A 26,243-nucleotide genomic window follows, 5' to 3' on the forward strand; every position below is an offset into this window, starting at 1 on the left:
TTGCCCTATGTTTTCTGTAGTGTGAGATAAAAAGTCTTTTTTCTTTCAGTTAGATGCCATTGATTTTTATCGTTTAGAATTAATGCATTTATCTTGTTTTTTTGGCTTGAGTTGAACATGGGTGGTGACATAGTGGCCTTTTATGACGGAGTTACAGCTTGAGTAGATAAAGAAAGAGGAACTGATGTCATCTACCTGGACTCATGCAAAGGGTTTGACACTGTCCTATACAATATGCTGGCTTCCTAACTGAAGAAAAATGGATTTGATGGACAGACCACTAGCTGGATAAGGAATTGGCTGGATGGTTGCACTGAGGGAATTGTGGTCAATGGCTCAATGTCCAAGTGAAGACTGGTGACAAGTAATGTTCCTCAGGGATTGGTGCTGGGACCGATGCTATTTAATGTCTTTGTAGGCAATGTGGACAGTGGAGGAACTGGGGAGGAGCTTTTTGTAAGGGCACATAGTGACAGGATGAGGGGAAATGGTTTTAAACTGGAAGAGGGCAGACTAAGATTAGATACTAGGAAGCAATTCTTTACTACAAGGAGGGTGAGACACTGGAATGTGTTGCCCAGCAAGGTTCTGGGATGCCCCTGTGCCGAAGATGTTCAAGATCATTCTGGATGGGGCTTTGGGCAACCTGATCTAGTGGAAGTGTCCCTACCTATAGCAGCTTTATAGATTATCTTAAAGGTCCCTTCCAACCCAAGCCATTCTGCTATTCTGTGACAATAGATTGAGTACTAGTGTGAGCAGGCTGCCTGTTGCAGTGATGGTGTGTCCTAAGAGGGACCAGTCAACTCTTTTAATCAAATCCATGAGGGTGTTTGAAGGAAAACTCAGTAGTCTCAAATCAAGACAACACAGAATCAATCCACAAAGCAGTCAAATATCACTGTACTAAAATATATGAATTCTTGGCTAGCAGTATTTGCAATAGTTATGACCTAGTAGACCTGCATGTGAGAAAGGCTGAAATAAGTCTTTACACTGAAAACAAAGATCGCCCTCTCCTAGCGGTGCCTGGCAAAATGCACCCTTGTGGCAGCAGTAAGACATGGTCTTACTAAACATAACAACTGGAAGTGTTCTGGTCCAGTCCTTCTCATACTTGTCATAGCATGCTCAGTCCCTCTGCTTGAATGAATCAACACCACCTCTAACGATGACAGATAGCTTTGTGTTTGAATATCAGAAGGAAGGGAGACATGCGTAAAGGTATCACAGAAGGCTCCCTTAGCCAATATTTTCTGAAGGACATGCCTATGCTTTTCAACATGAAACATTAAATTCTGCATTTATTTTGTGACAATGTGACAATAATATGATGTTTCAGAAGCAATGAGATGCCACTGTTCTACTGGTGAAATGAATTAGGAAGTAGCAGGATGATTCTAGGGAAGAATTATTTATATCAGAGCTTCCATTCGTAATACCATGATGTAAGAATTTGAGTATGCAGTTCCATACAACAAATTAAATATTTTAAAGATAAACTATATCTATAGCATCTTACTAAAAAGAAAGGGGGAAAGAAACATCCGTGTCATGTGCTGGTTTGAACATCTAAGGTTTTGGAAGAGATTTCTAGAGAATCTTACCGGAATAGCCAAATAAACCCAAAAAACAGTAATGAGAGAGGCTGCTAGCGCAAGAAGGATTACAGCTGTGTGATCTGATGATTTACTAAAGCTGGGAGGGTGGGGAAGTGAAAAGAAGACTCTAGTTCACAGGCTGCTGTGGAGCAAGCTAGAGGTGTGTCTCAGACGCCAACGTCCCCATGCTGCAGGTTTGCACTTAAAGGGAATTTTCTTTGCCTTAAGATGTAAGTGGGCACTGTATTTCAGTACACCATAAAAATAATAATTGCTGCTCATGGGAGTATTTGATAGAGACTGAAGCAAAATGTGTCAGGTATATAATACTTAATAGCTGCACTCAGCTTCCCTGGCATGTTTGAAAAGAAATTCAATGGAAAGATGATTACAGAGTTATATATGTTTACGTGCATTTACTTGTTTGGGCAATAGAATGAAAGAGTTGGTTAGTAATGTTACACATGATTCACTACCATGAATAATAAGCAGAAGTAGCGTCTGCATTAAGAAACATAATGCTAATTCACATCTCTAGAGGGCAGAAGGCTTAAGAGCATTCTGTGTCTGTATAAGTAGATATGTGCACATCATTCCTCAATCTGTTGTGATCTAGCAGCTGAAAGAAAAAAATAGCTAAAAGAACTGTTTGTGTCATCACAGAAACAGTACTGTAATGGAGACATAGGGAACTGATAACATTTTGCTATATGATCTAAAACCAGTTCAGTGCATTCAGTGTATGTTTCCCTTGTTTATTCATCCGTAAAGTCAGACAATTAATCGTGCTTTATTTTAACTTAACTGTGTTGGAACTGAACATTGCATCAGTGCCAAACTGCTGAGCAGGTGGATGCAGGTAGAGTGGGTTATTTAGCATTGCTGTGATTGTTCCAGTTCCTGTTTAAAGAAGCCAATAAAAAATCATATCTGAGTCTGAAAAGGCACAGTTAACTCTGGAGTGAAAATAGAAAATGGGGAATGGAAGGCATGCAGAGAAGCAAGTTTAAAGCATCCCAGAGGGTGACTGAAGGCCATGACTGAGTAGACTGGGAATTTGCTTGGAGCTCGGACTCCAGCCTGCTATACAATTGGGGCTTTCTGTCTTGTTCGAGTTGTGCCAGTCCAGCGTTCCATCTTCAGTAATGGAAGTTAAGCTCACAATTCATGAGTTTTGGTGGTACTCCTTGTGCTGTATGCTGCATAGAAGCTGGATGCAAAACAATATACTACAGAGTTTCTTCTCTACCCGGCAGGTGAAGATTGGAGCTGTGCTGAATTTTCTAACAGGCAATGTTTAACTTTACCTCAGAATACTTTCTGCAACATCTCTCTTGTGAGGAATATGTTGTCTGATATGAAAGAAATTCTTGTTGGTGTGGTCTGAAGGTGATCTGCAGGCTGATGGTGGCATGCTTATTAGTGTAAGGACGGTGGCTGCTAATAGATGCAAAATGTTCAGTGTGCTAATTGCCATTTATGGTATGAAACTTATTTCAATGTCTCTTCTGCTTCTGCTCACTGTTACCTCTGTCTTCAGTCAGGTATTTCCTGTGGGGCTGGAATGTTACACGTGCTTTTGCTGGCAGAGTGAACACTGCTTGCCTGATGCATCTAAACAGCAGCCTTGTCTTAGGGAAAATCGCTGCTCAGCAGCTAGAGTTGTGAATGTGGCCAACAGTGCAACAGCAGAGCACCTCTTTCTGCACTTCGCTGGTGATGATAAGGCTGCAGGTATGAGGAATACATGCAATATTGTGTTTGTGTTGGGGAGGTTTTCAAGCAAAGAAGTGCTCTCATCATAACTGCTCTGCTGAACTGATTTTCAGTTTGATTGAAAGGAACAATAGGAGGTCTGAAGGGAAAGAGGTGTTTTTCCCATGTTCTGTTTAGCAGGTAGTAATGATGTTCTGTAATCTCTCAGCTGTTTCCTCATGGGTCTCTGGTTTACTTTTTTTTACAGCCGAAGCAATAGAACAGATTTGGCTGTACTGAAGTACCTTTCATGCCTTGGTAGACAGTGCGTGGCCTTTTAATCTAACGAGTTCAAAAGAAAAATTATGATGAGCCAATATAATAAATAGCTTTTAAATTCTTTTTGTTTGTTTCTTGTGAAGCTTGAGTTGATGAGTTGGAAGGTTCTCTGAGAGCATGAGGAGTGAAATATTTTGAAAGGTTGTGATTTTATAGACTAAGAGGTCACATCAAACATTTATTTTTTTGTAAGATGTAAGTTATAGTTCTTCAAATATTACTTTCATTTTGAATTGCTGCAGCAGTTTTTTTCTTTCTTTTTTTTTTTTTTTTTTCCGTTCCTACTCCTATCTTAGGTACAATTTTAAGGCACTTAATCTAGGTTTAATGCTTTTTTTCCCCCCTGGATTTACCAAAATATGTTATTGGTTTTATGCTCTCTGAGGATTTTTGCTGTTGAATGATAACAGCAATCAAAGTCGTCTCAAGCAGGTAGTGTTTTTTCCACAGCCTTGCAGCAAAGCTATTTTTAACTTTAAAAATAATCCAAAGCTCACTCAAGCTCTGCAGCCATCTCAACATAATACATAATTTAATTTCAATTCAATATTTTGAACATTATTACGTTATAGCTGTTCTTTTCTAGAATATATTTTCTCTACAGGTGTGAATATAGGTTGTTTTGTATAAAGTAGCAGTTGTAATGTGAAGCAGTGATGCGCTAGATCAAGGCCGATTAAATAAAACCTATATTCAGACATGTTGATAATCCTCAAATAATTCATTTAAATTTATGGATGTCTTTTTATTCTCTACTTCAGACGATTCCCAAATTTTATATTTCATATTAGAAATATTATTCATATTTTTAGAGTGATATTTCATATCACTCTAAAAAACTATGTGAGAAATATTAGAAGGGTTTATCTAAGTTATAGTAGATTACTGGGCAAGATCTGTAGTAAAGATCTCATTAGTAGCATTAACGTGCTCAGAAGAACTGAAAGAGACATTTTTATTAGCTATAGCTAAGAAAAGTAATTTTCATGACTCCTGGAAAACTGTTATATATGTTGTTGTGCAGTATCTGGAATATTTGCTGACTTTTAAGGCTGCAGTGAGAAACCAAGTAAAAGGAGCGCATTGATAGTACCTGCACCTAAAATCACAATCCATACATCTGATTTAAAACAAGCAGGAAACACCCAGTACATACCGTAGGCCATAAAGGACTGTCCCATCTGGATGGAGTCGAATCATTCGGTTCTTCACCGTCACTCCATGGACAAAAGACTTTTTGTCATTTTGGAAATACGTGTCAGGCACCCAGAGCTGGCCAGCTACTCTGTTGTCCAGAGTTAGGTTTAGAGGTATTCCAGAATAAGAGAGCCTTTTGTCCCTCCAGGACTGCTGGAAGTACATGGTAAGGGTGTAGTCCTAGAGAAATAATAAGAAGGGTTTTTTCTATTTTGCATGTATGCTGCTTAACAACATAACTTTCTGTTTGCAACTGAATATCAGTAATGCAGCAGGAAGTTTAAGGATCATGAAATTGCAGGGGTTGGAAGGGATCTCGAGATCATGAAGTCCAAACCCCCTTCTTAAACAGATACCTTACAATAGGTTGCACAGGTAGGCGTCCAGATGAGTCTTGAATATCTCGATAGAAGGAAATTCCTCAACCTCTCTGGGCAACCTGTTCCAATGCTCTGTCATGTTTACTGTAATGAAGTTCTACCACACACTTTTATGGAACATTCAATGTTCAAGTTTTAGGACAAGGAGCAACAGCCTGTCAATGCACAGCACTGAGAAGTGCCTGGCCTCATTCATTTACCTCACACTTCCCTTCAGATAATTATAAACATTAATCAGATTTCACCTCTGTCTTCTTTCCCCCAGGCTGAATAGACTTATGTTACTCAGTCTTTCCTCATAAGGGAGGTGCTCCAGGCCCTTTATTGTCATTGTGGCCCTTCACTGGACTCCTTCTAGGAGATCCCTGCCTTTTTTGAACTGGGGAGCCCAGAACTGGACATGGCATGTTGTCGTTATCCATTACAATGAGTCTTAGCCTGTTTGCGTTAGTGTCTAATTCGCACTGTTTGCCAGTGGCAGTGATTTGCTCCACACATCCCTGGCCGTGGGCTTTCAAAGCCTCCTGTGCCAGAGGGTCTCAGTTGTACAGGTCACAAGATCTCCAGCCTACAGACTGCATTCACGGTCTCTTGCAAGGTTTCCTTTTACATGAAAACAGTGGAATTTACCCAATCTCGGTCAAATAGCATTGCATATTATTGAGAATACGTTAGTGTATTCAATGTCTCCATTCTGAAATATTCTACGTGCAATCCAGAAACACCAACACTCCCTAAACCTTCTGAGAACGAGCAAATAGAACTGCAGAGTGTATAATGAATAACTAGTCATTCTGCAATGGCTGCAGTTGCCAGTTGTAAAGATTTTCAAGAGCTGGATAAATTTCACTTCAGCCCAGGCACTGAGGGGCTTTCTGTCCTTGGCCCTTCAGGCCATTGCCCTGTAGGAAATGAGCATCTTCTGCAGACTATCATGCTGTGTTTTAGGGGAAAAGCAATTTATGTAGTCCTTCAGCTTTCCAATTGGTTTAAAAATAAATTGTTTTAAAAAGTTTCTCGTCTTACTCCCTCATTGTCTTTCTCTTTATGAATTTAGTGGTTTTTAAAGGATGGCTTTTCCACTTGGAAAAATTGACTGTGTTCTTTATATCTGATGGAGTTCTTACATATTGCTGTTCCAGAAATTTTTTAGACTACCAGTTTTATCCTCCTTATCTTCCTTCTCCCCTGTCCCCCTTTTTAATTTGCAAGTCATTTTTTGTCACATACTTAGCATTAAAAGTGAAGTGACATTATAGATATAGAAAAGATTGGTTGGGTAAGATTTTCTTTTATGTAAGGGAAAGCCTCACCTCTGTCAACCTGACCTAGCCTGGACTTTAATTTTTGAAGAAATAGAGAGGATAAAAGCTGTCTGATGTGAATTCCTCTCCTCGTCTTTATTGGCTTCTAAAGAACGTGTGAAAATCAACACTATTGTTATCTTTCAAAAAGCCTTTCTGCCTGAAATACTGCATCTCACGGAGATATGAACTACATAGGTCTATCAGGGTTTGCCCCAGATTAATTTAAGCTCTGAAGGAGTGTCTGGCTGAACTGTGACTGTGCTTGGCCCAATGTAAAGAAGCTTGACACTGAAAGACTTTGGTCCACTCTTGCCTATGCAGGCACCTTCCTGTAGAAGTTCCCTTCTGCTTCTGTTACATAAACAGAGAGCAGATGGGAGCTGGATGAAGGGGTAAAAAATCAACATTCTTGTACAGTTTTCACATGTTGTCTGCGTTCTATCCTATACTGCTTAAATTTTTACATAGAAAAAGTATCATAAATAGTGGATGGAAGTTCAGTTCTTAAAGCTCAGCTCTTTGCTTTGTATCCTCTGTCTTCTGTGTAATTCAGCAAAGCCAACTACATGCAATTTTTATCTTTCCTTTATCTTTTCTACAGATCTTAAAGCTGCTTTTGTATAACTGTCATGTCATCAGGGGAAAAAGGGAAAAAAGCTAACAATTGAGAGTTTTGTGTGATGGTTCTCAAAGCTCAATCAGAGAGAAAAATAGCAAAGATAGGCTACAAGATATCTGAAGGATGTGATCAGACGTTAAAAAAAAAAAATAATCTGTCTCTTAGCTGTAGCTAGCAGAATGAAATAAGTTACTATGTTTAGTATCTTGGTCTGTCTCAATTTTTATTTCATCTAGTTGTGCTTTATACAGAATACTGCTGTTGGTGGCACTAGAGCAGAGATGGTGAACCTACGATCTAAAGTTGTGCTGTACTGTGCAGAAATACGTGGCACATCAACAAGTATTAAGGAGGAGAGAAAACTTGAGCTTCATCATAAAAGTATCTCCAGATTTCTTACAGAGTTGCATTTTCTTTCTATTTCCCCGAATCTGGGAGTTCTTCATTTGGTATTTTAATGAAGAAAATGAGGAGTTGCATGTTGTGATTTTTGGGTTTGTCCCTGTCATTGTAAGTTTTCATTTTAAAAAGAGAAGTTAAAGGTTATTTCAGTGAAAAATTGTATCCGAAGTGTAATAATCTAAATTACATAATTGATGTTTTTTTTTTAATTGTTTGCTATGCTTATAGTTGTTCTTTGTTTTTAGAATACAGCCTTATTTTTCTCCTATTTCATCAGAGGAGAATGAAGTGCCAGCAGGCCATGTACCTAGCCTCATCTTGGGATGTGTTCTAGAACGATTATTTTCTACATTTTGTAGTTGTATATGTGAGGTGAGATTTTAATGACTAATCATCTTCTACACTGTAAAATTTGCTGGAGGTTTTGTGGCTTCAAGCTTTGAGGTGTATGAATGGTAGCTAAATGTTCATATTTACAGTGGCGGTTGGCTGCAGAATTTTTTTTAAGATTATGACAACATCTCAATAGACAGGTTCATCTTGTTTTTACTACTGATTTCATTTTTAAAATGTAAATATTATTAGACTTCAAGTGACCTGGTTGCTAGGCTAATTTCTGTAACATGATAGAAACATGAGAGATTTTTCATTATCCTGGTTTCTGTGATGCATTTTAAGGTGTAGGAGTTAAAAGGAATACTGACATGCCAGTCTCAGCTAAGTGAGAGACTTTGTGAAAATGTGAATAGGAGAAACTAATGTATTTTCCTCAAAATGCCAAATTGCTGCTTAATCTGAGTTTAATCAACAATAATCACTGGCACCAAACTTCACTTAGGTAATATAAAATTCTTATAGGAGAACAGATGACCGTTGCCTTCTGTAACTGAAGTTAGAAAGTGGTTTGTAGTTTCAGTAAATAATAGACTGGAGAGGTCTCATACAAAACTATTTCTTTTTTTTTTATTTTTATTTTTTCTGTTTTGTTATATATTTGAATAATTTTGTAATGCGACGTATGTAGATGATATAAGTGCAATAATGGAATTTTTCTTTCATGATAAGCTTCTGCATCTCTTTGAAACCAGTAGAGGTGCATTAAAATGCAGAAGTACTTTCCACTGTGTGGTTTACCAGTTCAGCACAACAGAAGATGTGAAATACATTGCTATATTATAATCAAACTTTCTGGGAGGCACACTGGTATTGCCCTGTTTATCTGATGATTTATGGGCTACATATATAATGGAATAATATATAAGTGGAATATAAGAACAGTAAAAATATCTGGAGTCTTTGAAAATATAGCAGACGTGCCTGTTTTAAGAGCAAAATAAAAGGGATCTTTTAATTTGCCACATTCAGCAATGTGGTCTACAAGACTTTCTATTTTCTCTCTTTCCAAAATCATCCTAATCTAAGTTCTGCTATTATTTCATATATTTAAGTAAGAAGCTAAAAATTAACACCTGGAATGCAATTCTTTGCAAAAAAAAAAAAAAAAAATTGGAATTATGTAACCATTGTAGATCAATTCAATATCAATTGTTAGAACTCCAGATGAGTCTGAGAGCAGCAAAGCAGAAAACACATCAATGTTATACTTTTAATAGTTATCAGTGTGCATTAATAGTGATGGGATATATACTGATCTTAAATGTAAATGAAATCATTAGGAATCACCCAATAACAAAATGAGCTGTAGCACCACTGAAAATAAGATGCAATTCAAATACAGTATAGCTTAATCAAGAGAAACACAACTGAAACTACAATTTAAAATTAAATCTGGAGTGACGATCAGAATACTGACTGAAATAATGCAATAAATGTAGAATACCAAATGTGTAAATCCTGCAGAACCATGACCATTCACCATGAACCATGGTGAACCTACAGAAGATTCATGCCCTCACCTGCAAAAGATTTATTTTAAGACAAAGCAATATAAGTGGTGATTTTTTTTCAGTCTTGTGTAATTTCTGATCTATACATGGTGATCAATTCCAGATATTGCACAACAATTAGGGGAAAATATTCTTCCTCCAAATTATGAAGGAAGAAAGTAGAAATTCTACTACTTCTATTCTCTAGAAACTCCAGTTTAGCTGTATATCTTTAGTAAGTCAGCTGGCCAGTGAGTTATGGATATGCACTCTAATGATTGACTGCATTTGCTTTTCTTTCTGAGGACATGATTTAGTGTTCCTTCTTCATTTGTTTTCAAGTGCACACTGATGCAACATGTGTTATCTGGTTCCCCTTCTCAGCCCAAGGAAGTGAGAAGAGGGGGAAGAAGGTTCAAATATTCTTAAATTATTCTATGTTCTGTATTTTTCACAAAATAATGTGGTTATTGTGAACTAGACTTCTGTTGTGAAAACAAGATAGGAAGGTTCCCTGACTAAAAGACAATAGAAAAAGATCTATTTCTCTAAGATAAACTTTATTTTATTTTTTTTTTTTAAACAGGATCAGAATTTTCCCTAAGCAAGCTTCAGTTCAGCAAAAATTGTGTTTTCTCTCAGAAAATGGTGCATCACTTGTAGATGCAATATTTCTGCAGGAGAAAAAGCTTTGTGGATATTTGGATTGTTCCAATTGGTGGCTAGGTTGATAGTGAAGTGCCCCACGTTTTTCTTTCTTCAGAAGTGCTGGTAATTCTCCCAGGGTATGTCTCAAAAACCTTGTTGGCACTTATAAACTCACAATTAAATTAAGTATGCAGCATCACAGTCGTCTTACAAAAAGAAGCAGAGATCTGGCAGCAGTCCTTATAGCTTTTATCATGATTCTCTCTATTGTACAAAGAACAGCCAAGAACAAGATTAGACTCATTATAAGTGTAGCATGTTGGGAATGAAGACGCTCATCATTACTGTACTGGGATCCAATATTACTCTTTGCAGTCAATGGTAGAAGTCCTCTTAATAGCAATGTGACAAAAATTGTATTCAATGTCTTCAGTCAAACCAAAAAGTAAAATATTTCTCAGCTCTTGAAAGATCATTGATATATATTTTTTTTGCTACATTTTGTTCTGCGTTATGATGTATGTTTGTATTTATTACTGCTTCTGAGATTTTTGTTATAATAGTTGTGCTTCACCTGACTTGGTATTATTTAACACATAGAGGGTTAAAATCCCACATAGAGGGTCAATATCTTATGTATTCCCATAAAATTCTGTTTTGCTCCTCTCTTAGCTGAGAGGAGGCCTCGTGGTGGCCTACGGTTCCTCACAGGGGGTGCAGGGATAATGCTGAGCTCTGCTCCCTGGTGACTATGACAGGACCCCAGGGAACAGTGCGGAGATGTGTCAGGGAAGGGCCAGGTGACGGTTAGGTAAAAGTTCTGCACCAGCTCAGTAGGCATGGAACAGGCTGGCTGGTAGAGTCCAAGGAGTCTTTGGACAAAGCGCTCAGCAATACATTAAGCATTTGAGGTGGTCTTGATTGGAGCCAGGAGCTGGACTCAGCAATCCTTGTGTGTCCCTTCCAATTCAGGGCATTCTGTGATTCTTTTCAAACAAAGGACAATACTGCCATAAAATTGCCCACTAGGATTGAAATTACTTACACATAGGAATCAGGATGGGCATTTGGTAGGAAACAGTATTTCTGAGGTTCTAGTTTGAACTGCTAGGAGGTAGCCCCTTACTTACTGAAAGACTGGCTCTTAATGAGGTGGGCATGGATTACCTTTGAGGGTCTATAGCTTGATATGTGACATGAGGTGTAAAGCAAGCTAAGGAAAGATATGCAGCACTTTAACATTCCTGTAAAGTAAAAACTTTGTGGAAAAAAGGACAAATTAAACTAACGCTTCCCTTGGTATCTATAAGAAAGAGAATGGGAAAGCAACCTCTCTTTTTATTTATTTATTTTTTTTGACAACAGTTGTTTCTGAAGCACTTCATGTTTTTCTTGAAATTTCCACTTAGCTCAGCAGGCGTGAACTATGAGCCCATTTCGAAGAGCGCTGCAGGTCTGTGAAGGCTGGCACAGCAATAAGGGCTCATGGTGTCAGTGAACAGTGCTGAAGGCAAAGCTGAGCTGATTGCTAGCCTGGGAGCAGATGGGAGTTTGCTGAAATTTTTCTTGTACACTATTGTGTAAGCCATAACACATTGTTCTGCTAATTGTATTAGCGCTGGACAGAAAGACACAGAACCCTGAATTCTACATTGTACTGGAGCTTAATATGAAAGCAGTTAGACAAGCCTACCATGGCCAGACTCCTTCATTCGGGAAGATGCTGAACAATGTAGGAGGGAAGTTATGTATATGTTGAGATGAGGTTGGGTTAAATCTACAATAGCTGCAGATATTTCTTAATGCCTTTACATAAACAGTTATGTAGCATGGTGGTTAGGTGTGTGGTTTTATTTTATTTTTTTTAATTAATATATTTTTAAATGAATTTACTTCTATATAGGTTAGGTAGGAGCTATTTTTATTTTTGTGGTTCTGGTGATTGCTTGTCTTTACAGCAAATCAGGACTAAAAATCATATGATCAATCTATCTCTGATATTTTCAAATGAATAATTACAACATTTTGTGTTGTTTCTTGAAATTGGGAATAGGGGAGCATCTTGATGTTTCTACTTCATGGTACTTATCTGAGGGGAGGTATTTTACACTCAGCACGGATAATGCTGAAGATACTACTGCCATGGTAGAGTAAAGCTACCGACGTGCTGTTGGAAAGACCTCTAGGAGTTTCCAGCCCAAGTTCCTGTTTGAAGCAGAACTATCATTAAGTTTCAGTCATCCACAGAAAAAAATTCTCTTCTTCCCTTAGAAAAATCTTCAAAACTCTCAAGGTTGGGAATTTACTGCCTCCGAGTGGATGCTTCCAGTAGAGCAATGTCTCTCTGGTGGAAAAAAGTCTTTCCTGTAATGCACCCTGAATGTGGCAAGGCACAATTAGTAGCTGTTGCTCTTCATTATATCATGTTGTTTTTTTGACTGCCTTTTAAATTTTTATACTCTTGAGGCAGGTAGAGGCTGCAATAAGATTTCCTTTCCTGTCTCTTCTCCTTGCCAGACTTTGCTGCTTTTCTAGGCAGTTTGCTTTGCTTCCACCCCTTGTATGCTCCCTTCTGTGCTTCAGTTCATCAAGAAGCACCTATCTTAGCCAGATATGCTTTCTGCAGAAGTTCCCAGTCTTCATGGATGATGAGATAGAATGTTCCTGGTTCTCATTTTCTCTTTAAAAATTATTTCCCCTGTGTGGCTGCTTGATGGTGAATTTTACCTGACAATTACTCAGACAAGATTGATTTTACCATCCTGAAATCCAGAGCCTTAACTCTACTGCTCACCATTCCCGACTTTCCTCCAAATCCTGAATCTGTCATCTTGTGATCACTGCAAACCAAACGTGTTGTAAATATTTGCTCTGCATCCAGGATTTTTCTGCAAAAGGCAGCTTGAGAAAAACCTTTCCTCTGCAATTTCCCATGAGCTTCATAATTTAAGTATTAAGCTGCTTACATGAAGATCTAATATCTGACTTGACAATATGGATGCAAATTTTCTGCAGAAAACTTGGTTTTGGCTTTTGTGGGTAGTCAGTCTGGCTGCATGAATCATTGACACTAAATCCTCAGAACAGAACCCAGGTTATTTTTAGTGCTGATAATAAAAGGCTTGTTTTATTTTTAATCTTATTACTGGCATAATCAATTGGATAATTGAGTTGGCCAATTTAAAATGATTTAAAAACATAAAAATCCTGTGTCATTATCAGTTTTATGGGAATCCACATTTCAAAGCATTTTATAGTGTGCGAACACATACTACGTGTCTTCTATGTACACTATACAAGAATATGAGCAAGAGCAAAGAGTCAGTTTGAAGGCATATGACTAATAACCCTGAGCACTGATTAAGATATGGAAGCTCAATCTCTCTTTCCTGCAAAATAAGTAACAAGCTAGTACATAGAACAAGGGAGAGTTATAATTATTTGGAAAACTGAGTAGCTTAATTGAGAAAGTTGGAATTTGACACTCATATGCAAAAGAGAAAAGGGAAAGTTTGGTGTGTGTGGTTTTTTTGGTTGCTTTTTTTTTTTTTTTTTTTTTTTTTTCAAATGAAGTTATTGATAAGGCACAATTAAAAATTGCAGAATCATAGAATTGCAGGGATTGGAGGGGGATCTCTGGAGATCACCTAGTACAAACCCCCTTGCTAAAGCAGATTGCCTACGCCATAGGAAAGCATCCAAGCAGGTTCTGAATATTTCCAAAGAAGGAGACTTCATAACCTCTCTGGTCAGCTTGTTCCAGTGCTCTGTCACTCTCACATTACATAAATTTTTCATCATGTAATACTACTTGTATTGTGGTTTGTGTCCATTTGTCCCTGTTCTGTCTCTGGGCAACAATGAAAAGAGCCTGACACCATTCACTTGACTCCTACACTTTATAGATACTTAAACAGCGATGAGAACACCTCTCAGTCTTCTCCAGGTTGAACAGTTCCAAATCTCTCAGCCTGTCCTCATAAGGGAGATGCTCCAGGCTCCCTAATCATCTTTATGGCCCTCTGCTGAGCTCTCTCCAGTAGTTCTCTGTCCTTTTTGAACTGCGGAGCCCAGAACTGGACACAGTACTCCAGATGTGGCCTCACCAGGACTGAGTAAGGAAGGAGGATCACCTCTCTCCACCTCCTGGCTATGCCCTTTTTGATGCATCTCAGTATACAATAGGTCTTCTTGGCATCAGGACACACTTCTGGCTCATGGCCAACCTTTTGTTCACCAGGACACTGAGGTTCATTTTCTACAGGGCTTCTTTCCAGCAGCTCAGCCCCTTAACCGTATTGATGCTATGACTATTCCTTCCGTGGTGTAGGGCACAGCAGAAGCCCTTACTGAATCTCATAAGGTTCCTCTCTGTCTGACACTCTCCAGCCTGTGCAGGTCTCACTGAATGACAGCACTGCTTTCTGGTGTATTAAATCTGTCTTTAACCCTTATGGCAAAAAGTCTCCTTGAGAATGAATTATCCAAAGGCTTTCACCTCAGTGAAAACCAAGATGACCACTATTTCCATCCTTTCCTGTCTGCCACTGCTCATCAGAATAGCTAGTTAGGAAGCAGGGAAAACTGATCCAGTTTGAAAGCTGACCTTGTTGATATAATTTTTGGTGTGGTGTTTTTCTTTTACATCGGTTTTCTGACCCTGTCACTACTCAGTCTGCCCAAGTGCTAATGGTGAGGGGAAAGGGCAGCTTGGGGCAGCTCAGAGCAGCTGTGAAACTGTAGTCCAGAACAGCTTTTACCTCCTTGAATAATGAGACAAGAAAAAAAAAAAAAGGACTTCTGAAAGATCCTAGGGTGTGTTTACTGCTCTCAACTGAAGGCACATGTTGCTGTGTTTTTTACTTGCTATTCAGAGGAAACAAGGGGAAAGCAGGATGAGACAGCAGCTTGGGGCTGTGCCTGGGGCTATGGCAGAAGCCAAGCCTGTTAGCTCTTCTATGCCTTCTGTGTCAGGATGACATAAGAAACTCGCATCTACTGCCAGGGCTGCACTGACACTTTCTAGAATGACTGTGGACTTCAGAGTCCATGGCTTGGCACCTGGTGACCTATTTGCTATCTTACTCTGTTGTTTATTATGCTGTTTCAGAGTTATCTTGCATTTGTTTGTTATTACCAGAAAAATCTTTTATACGTGCTTTAAAAAAATTAACTTAAAAAGCAACCAAAATACTTGCCAGAGGAAAACCAGGATAGACCTTCAAGGCTTCCTCGACTGCTAGAGTCAGCTACTGAATGTTGAGGCTCTCCAATGAAGCCTATCCGGCATGGTGACCTTAGAAGGATTGGGTGCCATTCTGAGATTGTTATAATTATTTTTTCCTACCTTAATATTAGTTTTCTGTGTCTATCCTGAGATAGCAACAGTAGTACCTGTAGCAATGCTTTTGTACACAGTTTTACACCCCTTAGAGCTTTTTTGTACAGTTGTGTCACAAGTATGAATGAGGAAGTTAAAACACTTTGTAGTGATCAATTATCACTAACAGAGAAGGTGTAGATTTGGGATGTCCTTAATTTTTACCTTGTCTGCTAAAAATCCTCATGAGTTTCTTTCATTTAAAAACAAGCAAACAGCTACTTGCTACTGATAAGTTTTCACTGCTTTGCAAATTAGACAATTTCCATCTTGGAGGAAAGGAAATTCACTGTGATTTCAGGATTGAAATAAATCCTCCAAATTCTGCCTATGTTTTTATTCCTTATTTGACAATATGGCTGTTTTTCTTTTCCCTAATGACTCTACTGAGTAGAAAAATACATTCTTTTGGCTAAAATCTGCTGTTATTTATACAGAAAAGCTCCACTTGCAGCTGGCCAAGCTATGTAGTCTGTGCCACCTTTGTTTAAAAATAAAACATAATGTTCTCCCAGTGACAGTTTTTGATAGGACTTGCTTAAGTTATTACAGAACTGATGAAAGGCTTTCATTGGTGTCAGAGACATATGAAATGTGGAAGTTCAGGCGGCTTGACTCTTCTGAAGATAACACTGATAAACAGAGATAAACATGTTTGTGGACATGAATAGAAAACAAGTGGCAGTGAAGCATCCTGGCAGAGAAGTAAAATATGGGACAGATGCAGTTTTCTTGCACCTATAAAGATGATCTGTGGCAAGGATGAGATGGTGGCAATAAATAGAAGCTGTGACATGATACTGGCTATTTGTCAGTTTTGCTGGATGGCCAAGGCACTAAGTCACAACATTGTTCATGATATGAGCAGTGATGGAGATTATGGGGAGGCTCTTTGTGGTAATGGCAGTGAGTCTCCAATTTCTAATTCTTACCTGAACAAAACAGTTCTGTTTAGGGACTTCACAGATAAATCCTAGGTGGCTAGGTAAGTGCTGCTCCAGCACAAAGTAAAGCAAGTTGTGCCATACAGTCACAGAAGGAATATGGCAAACTACTTCTCTTAAGGTTCCTGATTATGCGATATAGATGTGGTCGAGTACAGCCTTAGTGGAATGATCCTTTCCATTTGTCACTTCTTATTTTCTTTACCTGATCAAATAAATCTTCAGTACAGAATTGGTATATTTGCATGATTGTTTGCTGAAAGGCTTAGAGATAAACACTGTAGCTAGTTAAAGGACTTTCTAGATGAATCTCTTGCTTCTGGATAGATGTCTAGTTTCTCATTTATATATAGCATGAGTGGCTTTAGTATCTGTTCAAGTATGATAATAAATTTAATAGATTATCAAACGTTATGTTTTCCTCCTTGCTTTCAGACGATTACAACATCCCTAGGTATTTCAGGATAATATGAACATCTGTTCCCTGTAGATTGACTTTTCACAGACTGTAATCATAGAGCTAATAAGTGGAATGGAGAATGGAGTTTGGGAAACAATTCTGGCTGTCCTTGCTATCTCTTATCCTAATATTTCATTCCTTTTATTAGATTGGCTTTCTAAAGCATCCTACAGCAAACTCACCAGATGCGTTTTCTTTGGAACAGGATAGAAAATCAAGTGGTAACTGTAGGACTTGAACAGCTTTCTCTAACCATTTTAATTAGCAGATCATCAAAAAAGAACAGTCCTGATTCCTTCCCCTTTCATCCTGAGCTCTACTGCACAAAGCCAGAAGCAGGTCTCACTTGAGCACTCACCACTGCTCTCAGGCAGAAATCTCCCCAATTTCTCATAATTTAGGATTAATTAAATAAACTACTTTCCTGGATTAATTTTCAGTTTGTGATTTTTAATGATAAAAGTGAACTTTGGCATCCAATCTGCACTCCTTAAAATAGGCTGAGGAAAATGTGTCATAAATAAATTTTAAGAGGAATTTAATTTAACAGGGAAGTCATTGTACTCTGAAACTGTGCTACTTTCAGTCTAACCCACAAGGCTGTGGAGAGATCATTTCCGTCCTGTATTCTGGAGATTCTTGTACCTTTTCACATATCATCTGATGCTGGTCGTTACGGGGATAAGACTAAAGATAATGTCAAGTTTCAGGCATCATGTCAGCCCTGTTGTTCTAAGGCAGCCAAATGAATGTTAGCTCTTGGATATCTCCTGCATTAAAGACATGGTAAAATAGATAAATATCTGTGTATTGAGCAGTGAAATAACATCAGATGAGAAAGAGCTCTATATCTGTAAGAGACTGGACAGTTAATTCAACAACCATAATCTTCCTGAGAACACGTAAGGACAAAATAGAAGAATAAGTTCAGTAGTAGTAAAATGGAATTCAGTAGGCTTACTTTGAAAATTGCCTGCTGTAATGGTAGCTGATGATAGGTAATACTCCCTCGACTTATGTCTTCTCTCAGGAGACAACTAATCCTATATTGCCACCCAGATGTTTGAGAAAAGCTTTCCTGTGGTGAAAAGATCATTAAGATCATTGTTCTGTAAGGGGGCAGTGCCTCCTATTTATTTCCCCCCTTATTTTTTTTTTAAATTTGTATTTCCAGGAGCCATGGTCAGCTTTCAACTGTATTCCTTTCTTCTTCAAATTCTGTATGCAAAGTTTGCTTCTCTTAAATATCCTTATTTCTCTTCAAAATCAAATTATGTTCAGCAGTTTGTGTCAATTCAGTATTGGATCAACTCTTCTTCTCTATTTCACGAGAAGTCAAAATCTGGTAACTGAAAGAAAATCACTATGGTTACATTAGCCAGTGAGGGACCCAGGATATTTAGACCTTACTGCTTTTAACAAAATATGTAGTTGAGACACTCATGGACGTTTGTGATTGTATTTGCAAGTGTTAAAACTGACACTGACAGTTTCAGATAATTCTATTGCAATGTTTTGCTTGCATCACAGTAATCTGCTATTATAGATTTATTGCTTACCTAAGAAGTGAAAGTGTATGCACGAGTTTAAAACATAGCTTAAAGCATGTTGGTTTCTTTCTTCAGTCAGAAATCCATGAGTTAGTCACCACCTGGATAGCAGTCTGTGTCGACACTTTCAGCCAAGAAACTATTGAAAGCTCATTCTTTCCCAGCTGCAAATATTGCCAAGATATTACAGTGAGACATTTTTAGGTATTATGAGAGTATGAACATTATGAAGCATTGGAGCTTCTGCAAGATACAGCAGATGACTTTTATGGCTGCTGTGGTGGTTGGCATCTCCTATTTTGAGCTCTCATCCCTAATTTCAACCCAACTGCTTTCAGCTGGGGAGATTGTTGCTGACCTACCATAGCTCTCTCCAGCATAAAGGTATCTATTTGTAAGTCAGCTACAACTAAAAGCTCTATCAGAGAGGCCAAAGACAGAGATTTGACCAGCCGTTGTGCAACAGCAACAAGTGTGCAAACTGGCTTCACCAAGACAACTTGTTTGTAAGATTTGATGCGGGGTTGTCATGGCACTAAAATCAGTATGCAGATCTGTTCTAGGTCTTCAGTTGTTTTGAGCTGCTGAGCCTCAGCAGGGTCTGCGTGTTGATTTCCACTGGTGCTGCCAGTAATTCACTTAAGCTTGTTCTTTTCAAGCACCCAGTGTCTTCACTGTAAGAAGAGCTGCTTGAAAGAATGTGGATTCTGAGCTCCATTAAAGCATTGCAGGGGGGTCTGCCTAAAGCCAAGTCTTATGTAGAATCTGAACAAATGATGCTTTTGCACTGGCAGAAGCCTCCTGGCTGTGACTCAGACATATTGTGAATCTGAACAGGGAATGTAGATCATGTCACTTCATGTTTTTTTCTGAATACTTGTCTAGATAAAAGATAAACGTGGTGGCTCTGAACTGTGTGGTATTCAGCAAAGCATCTCAGATTGTGCCAGCTGTGTTGGAGAAGATGGGAATTATTACAAGAATGATTAGGATACTGGATAAAAGGAATATTCTAGTACTGTGTGCTGAAAGTGGAAGAACACAGGTGGAAATAATCAAGGATCAGATTTAGGACTACACTTTGTTGTCTTTTTTTCTTTAATGACTTGAGAATCAAAATGTGTCAATCAAATTTTCAACTGATATTAAAGGTGGAGCCCGTGTCAGTATCAGAATATAAAAATATCACAGTGATTATCTTGAATACTGAGATAGTTGAAGTGGGATTATATTCAGTGCTGAAAAGAGCTTGGTTATGGACTGGGAGACTAATGGCAAGAATGTATTTTACCAGTTGACAGCTTGCTGGGATGAAGTAAAGAAGAAAAGAGATAAATATCGATCAATCTGATGTGTCCCCTTTCAGCAGATGTGACAGAAGAAATATTATCTTATTGTGTACTAATTAATATACTGAAACGATATACCCTGAAATGATTCAGGGACATGCTAACCTGGCTGTCCATCAGGAAGTGGGGCAGGGAACACAGAGTTCCATCCTGGTCATTCACAGAGACCAGCTTATTATCAGGGAGCTTTATTCAAGCAGGAGAAGATAATAGAAAGGCTGGAGAGTCCTAAGCTCCAGTTCCAGCTCTGGCAGAAGTGAGCTTGGTTAACCTGACTTTAGGAAACCAGGGCCAGATGGCTGTATGCAGTCATAGAATACTTCTACAAGCCAAGGATAGCTGGACTGTGTGCTCTGCCTTACAATGTGAAGCCATTGTTTTGCATGCTGATGCAGGCTGACTATTAAAAACACGTTTCTGACTTGCAAGTAAGTCTGGGTCTGCTGTTTCTGAAGCTGCAGGCTGTTTCCTGACTTGTGTGCTGCAGATAGGGAAGCAAGTCATCCTTTCCCTAGCTTCAAAGTTTTCAGTGTAACTTCAATGATGCCTGCAAGCTGTGAGGTTAGGTTGTGCTGCTCCCTGCAGACAGGAGAAGACGATTTTTGTTTCAATTGCCTGACAAAAATCCACCTTTGGTAGGGGGTCAGCGGTATGGTTGTCTCTAGGTGTTTTATTACAACTCCTGTTTAGACCTTAAGGGCTTTTTTTTCTGCAGAAAGGGATGGCTCAACATGGAGAGGAGGTGCAGTTTGAAGTACTGGAGCATGAGAGTGAGGATCAGGCAAAGGCTGGCTCCTTAGCAGTCAGGAAACTGACCAGAAGGAATCAGAGGGCGGCACAGGAAAGCACTTTTCTAATATTTGAAATGAAGTCTGGGAAATGCCGTTCCTTTTTGCAAAGCTCTCACTTCTACAAAACAGGAGGGGAAAAAAAGAAACAAAAGCAACATAAGGATTTAAAAAATATAGTGCTGTGAAAGCCTGGGAAAAGAAAGAGGCAAGCATGAATGCTTGTGAAATGGGGAATAATTGCATCAGAAGGAATAATAGTGTGTTTTCAGATCAATAATCAAATGGAAAAATAAATAAAAAATTGTATCAAATCACCCAAAAGAAAGAAGCTGAGTTTTCTTGCTGAAATGAAAATTTTTCTTACGTATTATTGAGCAAATGACAGCTTTTAATTGGCTTATGCTTTTTGAAAGATGCCCTTCACCAGGTTAGCCTCACTTTTGTGAGGCTAACACAGAAAATTATTCCATTCTAGTAAGGTATTTTTCTGAGAGAATCTCCTACATTATTTTATCCTTATTACTGCAATAGAATGTGTGCTTTTTTTTTTTTTTAATTAAAGTGTGTCATGAAATAATGAGGATTAATTTTTTTTAACCATGAAATACTGTCATGCTTTGGCAGAAGAATGGCAGAAAAAGAACTCATGAAGAATTAATCTGAAACACTTCACTGTGATTAAGTGCACATTAGTAAAGAAGAAATAACAGTGGGAGCTTTGAATGACTGTGAGGAACAGTTAAGTGAATGATACATCTTGTGTTTTCTTGTACTCTCAAGTGTTGTGAAAAATGAGGAAAAAAGAAATGAGAAGTGTCCCTTGCACTTTGAGCAAAGAAATGTTAGGAGTCAAGTTCTGTAACTGCTTGCTTACAGACACATGTACCATGTAGTGCGTATACAGAAGTCTCTTTAGCAAGTAATAGTTTGTAAGTAATAGTTCTTTCTGGCCACTGTATTTTAATATTGAGATATCTACTGCAGAAATGTGTGTGGCTCAAATAATATAGGAATGTTTCTGTGCATATCCTGATGTAAGAGTTGGCTCCCAGCTAAGCTTTTAATAATCACTTTCATACTTGGAAAAGGAGATCTGACATTTGATTCCAGAATACTAGCTCATTCTTCTTTGTTTTCACTGTCTAAAGTATAAAATAGTTCCTTATTAAAGAAAACATGTTTCACTAATAGAAGGCACTCTGCTGCGATGGTGGAGCATAACAAGCTATGGGGGGTAAAATAGTGTTTGCATCCCATTCTTGTATATTTTCAAATACTGTTGTTGTTTTTTGTTTGTTTTGTTTTGTTTTTTCAGATTTACTGATAAAATGTGGCAGGATAAGCATGTAGTAAAGACCATCCACCTGCCTTGTTGATGTTTGTAAGTGTTGATAAGATCCCCTCTCAGTCCTCTCCAGGCTGAACAGTCCCAGGTTTTTCAGTCTTTTCTCATGAACACAATACTCCAGACAAAAAGAGTATGGAAACAAATGGAGACATATTGTGGAGCACTGCAGAGATGGAGACGGCTTTTTATTTCTACGCTTTTTCTACACGTTCAGAGTTGCTGGAAGTCTCCAGGTGCAGTCATACTGTCCTTCCCAAACATATTTGTCCATAAGATGAGAGCTGGTAAGCAGCTGGCAACGCTGAGTACTACACATACACTGCAGTGACTTGTGTCAAACATCATTTGAGTCAAACTGTTGGTGATGACTTCCCAGCATTTGTGAGCCTAACTTGCAACACTACTTCTCCCTGGAGTTTTGTAGGTGGAGGCTGCAAAAATGGTGAAAGGTTGGCCAGAAATATGCTGTAACATCAGGCCAATGGGTAAGAGAATCAAGGCTTAATCCCTCAATACAGCAATGGGGAGTTATTTACCAGATCTACAGGTACTCTTAGTTTTAGAGCCTAGTCTGATTCTGAGTCTAATAGGTTTGCATACAGTGCTGTGAAGTATTTTATCTGAGAGGATTAGTTCACAGGTCAAAATATGTGTTTGACCAGTGCTTGTTGCTGCTGCTCATGGGGACAAGACTTTTCTCTGACAGTAGTCAGATGCACCTTTTGTCTGTGTGACACACTGAAAATATTTACACGCTGAGTGCAATGACTTAATTCTCACAGTTTTTCTTTATCTCTTCCTTTATTAGTCAGTTCATACATTTTTGTTCAAAATGGTAAACGCTTCTACCCAAATCTCTCTTGATATTTTTCTGGTATTGGTGCTTTTCTGTCTTGTGGCTAAGTTGACTGCTTAAGGCAAACTAGAGGCACTGGTGTGGGTGAATATTTGTTTCCACTCTACACACTGTTTGCTGAAAAAATACAGTGAGCCTTCTAGCCCTTACAAAATGAGCTGTCAAAATGTTCATCTTGAGACAGTTTGATACGGACCAGTAGAGCAACACTGTGTGTGTGATAAATGTGAAATTGGACAAGCGAGGGCTGCTTATGCTGGTGGCCTTTAAACTTTGAAAGAAAGAGTGGTCCTGGACTTGTGAGATGAGCTGCAGATTAAAACAGATAGTATCTCTGGTTAAAGAAGATTAAAGAATACAAAGATTAACTTTAATTAAAATCCACCCTTGTATTCATGCTTGCTACATCACACTCTTGCCAAGTAAGAAAAATTCTTGTGAAACAAAATTTATTCTAGCTCTAAAATACTGTCAGTTCTTAAAAAAAAAAAAAAAGGCAATTTACTGAATATTTATTAAATTATTTATCTTCAGTATGCTGCGCTTTTCTCTTCTAGATTATATGTGCTATTTTTATTTATTTACTCTTATTTATAACATAATGTTTCCTTTCATGCTTTCAGCGACTTGTTTTTGCAAGACACTTTGGCTGGACTTAGGGTAGGTTTATTGCAGCTAAAATAAGTTACTGGAATAATCAGATTAACTGTACAGGTGACAGGTAGGGCTGAGTAATCTATCATCCTCCACATAAGCAGTTCCAGGAATTCATTATTTTTTGCTTTCTGAATGACCTTCATAAGCCATCTATGTCTGATGCCTTTATATGCTGAAGGTGCAGACCTTCATGCTGTATTCTGGACTTGGAAGGGGGGAAAAAAAATATGGATTTTAGCTAACAGTTCTAAGCCAGCTCCATTTCAAAATTAACAGAAAAACTTTCAATGTCTTCTTGCAAATTAATAAGCAAATTAGAAGTGAAGAGTTGAAACTGACAATATCAGTGCAAGAATGATTGTGGTGACCTTCTACTAAGTATTTCTCAAGTTTTTTCTTGATCTGTACTTCTCTGTACCTCAATTTACTCACTTGTAATATAATAAATCTTGTATCTTTCACAGGGCTGTTCTGAGGCTTAATTAATCATACTCTTTAAAGAACTAGAGTTATTATACTGCAATCTGTAAAATGTCACACAGTAGTAGGTGAAAGAAATGAAATGTTCAAATAGCTACAGATGTTGAGAAGGGATCTGTGTCTTGAAGGTGCTTTTAGTTTTCTTTGCAGTAGTAACTTGAGAAGCAGGAGAATTGAAATGAAAATGAATACATACATCAGTAGAATGTTTCCTTCATTGCTAATTTAAAGAGACTTTAAATTGAGAATGTGTTGACGTCTGGAAATCACAGATGAAATTAAAGACTGCAAATAATACAGTGTCCTCAGTCTAGAAGTGTAGAACTAGAACCTAATACTGAAAGCATCCTATTACTTGGCCACCTGTCAGAATATACCACGTGAATTCTCAGGAAAAATTACAGGTTTTGGTAATGGAAACACTGTCTGTAGTCAGTATATATTTTGAGACATTATTTATTTATTTTAGAGTATATTTGTTTGGGTTTTGGTACAATTGCAATTTTTGATTGCTTAGGGAGGAAACTGCCTTTCCACCCTTTAAAGTAGCTTCAATATAGCAATTACTCTCAGCTCAATTATCATCTATTACTTAAAATGCTCCCTACAGCTATTCTACAGTAGAGAATTTGTGTGTGTGCGTGTATATATAAATGAAGTTCCGTCTGATCTGCATAAGGAATTGCAAATTTCTTAGGCAAATGCTAGATCTCTAATGTGGGTTGCTCCAGGGATTGTTATGTGTTAATAGCGACTTGACAGGCAGTTGTACACCTGAGTGTGTGTGTGACACTCTTTGGTTTAAATTCATGAATTTCTCTATAGAATGAGGGAGTGCAGGAAAAAGTTTGAGGACAACTTTGATGTTGTTGATGTATGAGCTGGATGAGTAGCGTGATGCATTGAATACTGGCTGTATGGCTGAGCCCTGAGATCTGTATCGATGATCTACTTGCATAAATGCCTGAAGGGAGGCTGCAAATATAATTAAGCCAGGCTCTTTACAGTGGTGCTCAGTGACAGAGCAAGAGACAATGAACACAAACTGGAACACAGGAGGCTCTGTTGGGATGTCAGGAAATATTTATTGTGAAGATGACAGAACACTGGAACTAGTTACCCAGAGAGATTGCGGAGTCACGAACTCTTAGATATTTCTGTGAAGGTCTCCAAAAGTCATCTGGGCATGTTCTTGGGCAGTGTGCTCTGGGTCCCTCTTTGAGCAGAGGATTGGCTCAGATGAGCACAGAGGTCCCTTCCAGCCTCAGCTGGGCTGTGTTTCTATCAACGTATCATCTATTAAGTTTGCAGTTCTTAAGTATATTAAAGTTTGGACATTTGTACAGGCACAGCGTCTACTGAGGAGAATTTGGCCTTTCTAACTTATATAACCACTTTCACCAATACGTATTCATGCAGTAGATGGGTTTTTATTGAGATCACCCAAAAGGTGAATTAGATTTGAATGGATTTATCTAAGCTGTAATGCTTCACACATTCTGCTAGCACGCTGCATGCTGCATTAGCTGCTTTCTGCCTTATTACCCTATAAAGTCCTAAATGTTTTGTGACTTTGTTATTGTAGAGAATTGACTTTCCAAACCTGATGCCTCTGCTGCAGCAATTAGTGTTAATGTGTGAACTAACAACCAGCTTTAAAAACAGAGGGAATAAAGAAGAAACATCTCATAAACTGCAATAGTCTATATGCCATTTTTTTCCTTTCTATCACAGCAAGCTGAGAAGTGAGAAATGCTGAGTGAAATGACAAGAACACGGCCTGCTCTAGAGTCTTAGCTGACATATAGCATTAAAAAGTGTCTGTCATAAGCAAGGGAAATTTCCAGGCGTGTGTTCTTTGGAAAGGACTGGTAGATTCTGAAACCTTAATTAGAAGTTCTCTTGCTTGTTTGCTGTTGTTTATTTAATTTTTCAGTTAAAGCTGTTGGAATATGGCTTATTTTCCCTCCCCTTCCCCATTTTGCACTTTATGAAGACTCTAGCTCAAATGTTTAGTGGTAGAAGAATTCATTGGAGGAGTGCACTGGTTGTGACTGTAAGCAGCCAAAAGAGCTCCTGAAGATGTAGGTTCTATGCTTTGACCTGTGTGTAACATTTCTGTGTTTCAGGTACACAGGGTGGTAATCTGCAGACTCCTTTTTTTCTGGTATGATGTCTACTCAAAATGGTGCTAGCTGTGTTGTTGTGCCTTATACCACAACCTGTTAAAAATGAGCATCTGTGTATATGTCTAGGAAGCCTTCACAAGACTCATTCAGAAGTGGATTTGATATAGACACAAACAGCTCCGTATACAATGTGAACTAAAGTCAGCCCTCTCTGAAGGGCTGTGG

At 38.4% G+C, this 26,243-nt stretch overlaps 1 protein-coding gene and 1 long non-coding RNA gene across 7 annotated transcripts in view; one reads left to right on the forward strand and one right to left on the reverse strand.

Annotated features, from left to right (window-relative positions):
- GABRB1 (gamma-aminobutyric acid type A receptor subunit beta1) overlaps positions 1-26,243 on the reverse strand; it is a 91,402-nt gene that overhangs the window by 38,560 nt on the left and 26,599 nt on the right. For all 6 annotated transcript variants that reach the window (XR_007376559.1, XR_007376558.1, XR_007376560.1 and 3 more), the window contains exon 4: positions 4,792-5,012. Coding sequence is in view for 3 of the 6 variants with exons in the window: in XM_048942586.1 (XP_048798543.1) it covers positions 4,792-5,012 (221 nt within the window). In the remaining 3 variants the exon portion in view is untranslated. The remainder of the gene's footprint in view (positions 1-4,791; positions 5,013-26,243) is intronic.
- LOC125692289 (uncharacterized) overlaps positions 1-26,243 on the forward strand; it is a 48,328-nt gene that overhangs the window by 1,384 nt on the left and 20,701 nt on the right. The gene's annotated exons all lie outside the window — the stretch shown is intronic.

Source organism: Lagopus muta, chromosome 4, assembly GCF_023343835.1.
Source record: "Lagopus muta isolate bLagMut1 chromosome 4, bLagMut1 primary, whole genome shotgun sequence".
NCBI lineage: Eukaryota > Metazoa > Chordata > Aves > Galliformes > Phasianidae > Lagopus > Lagopus muta.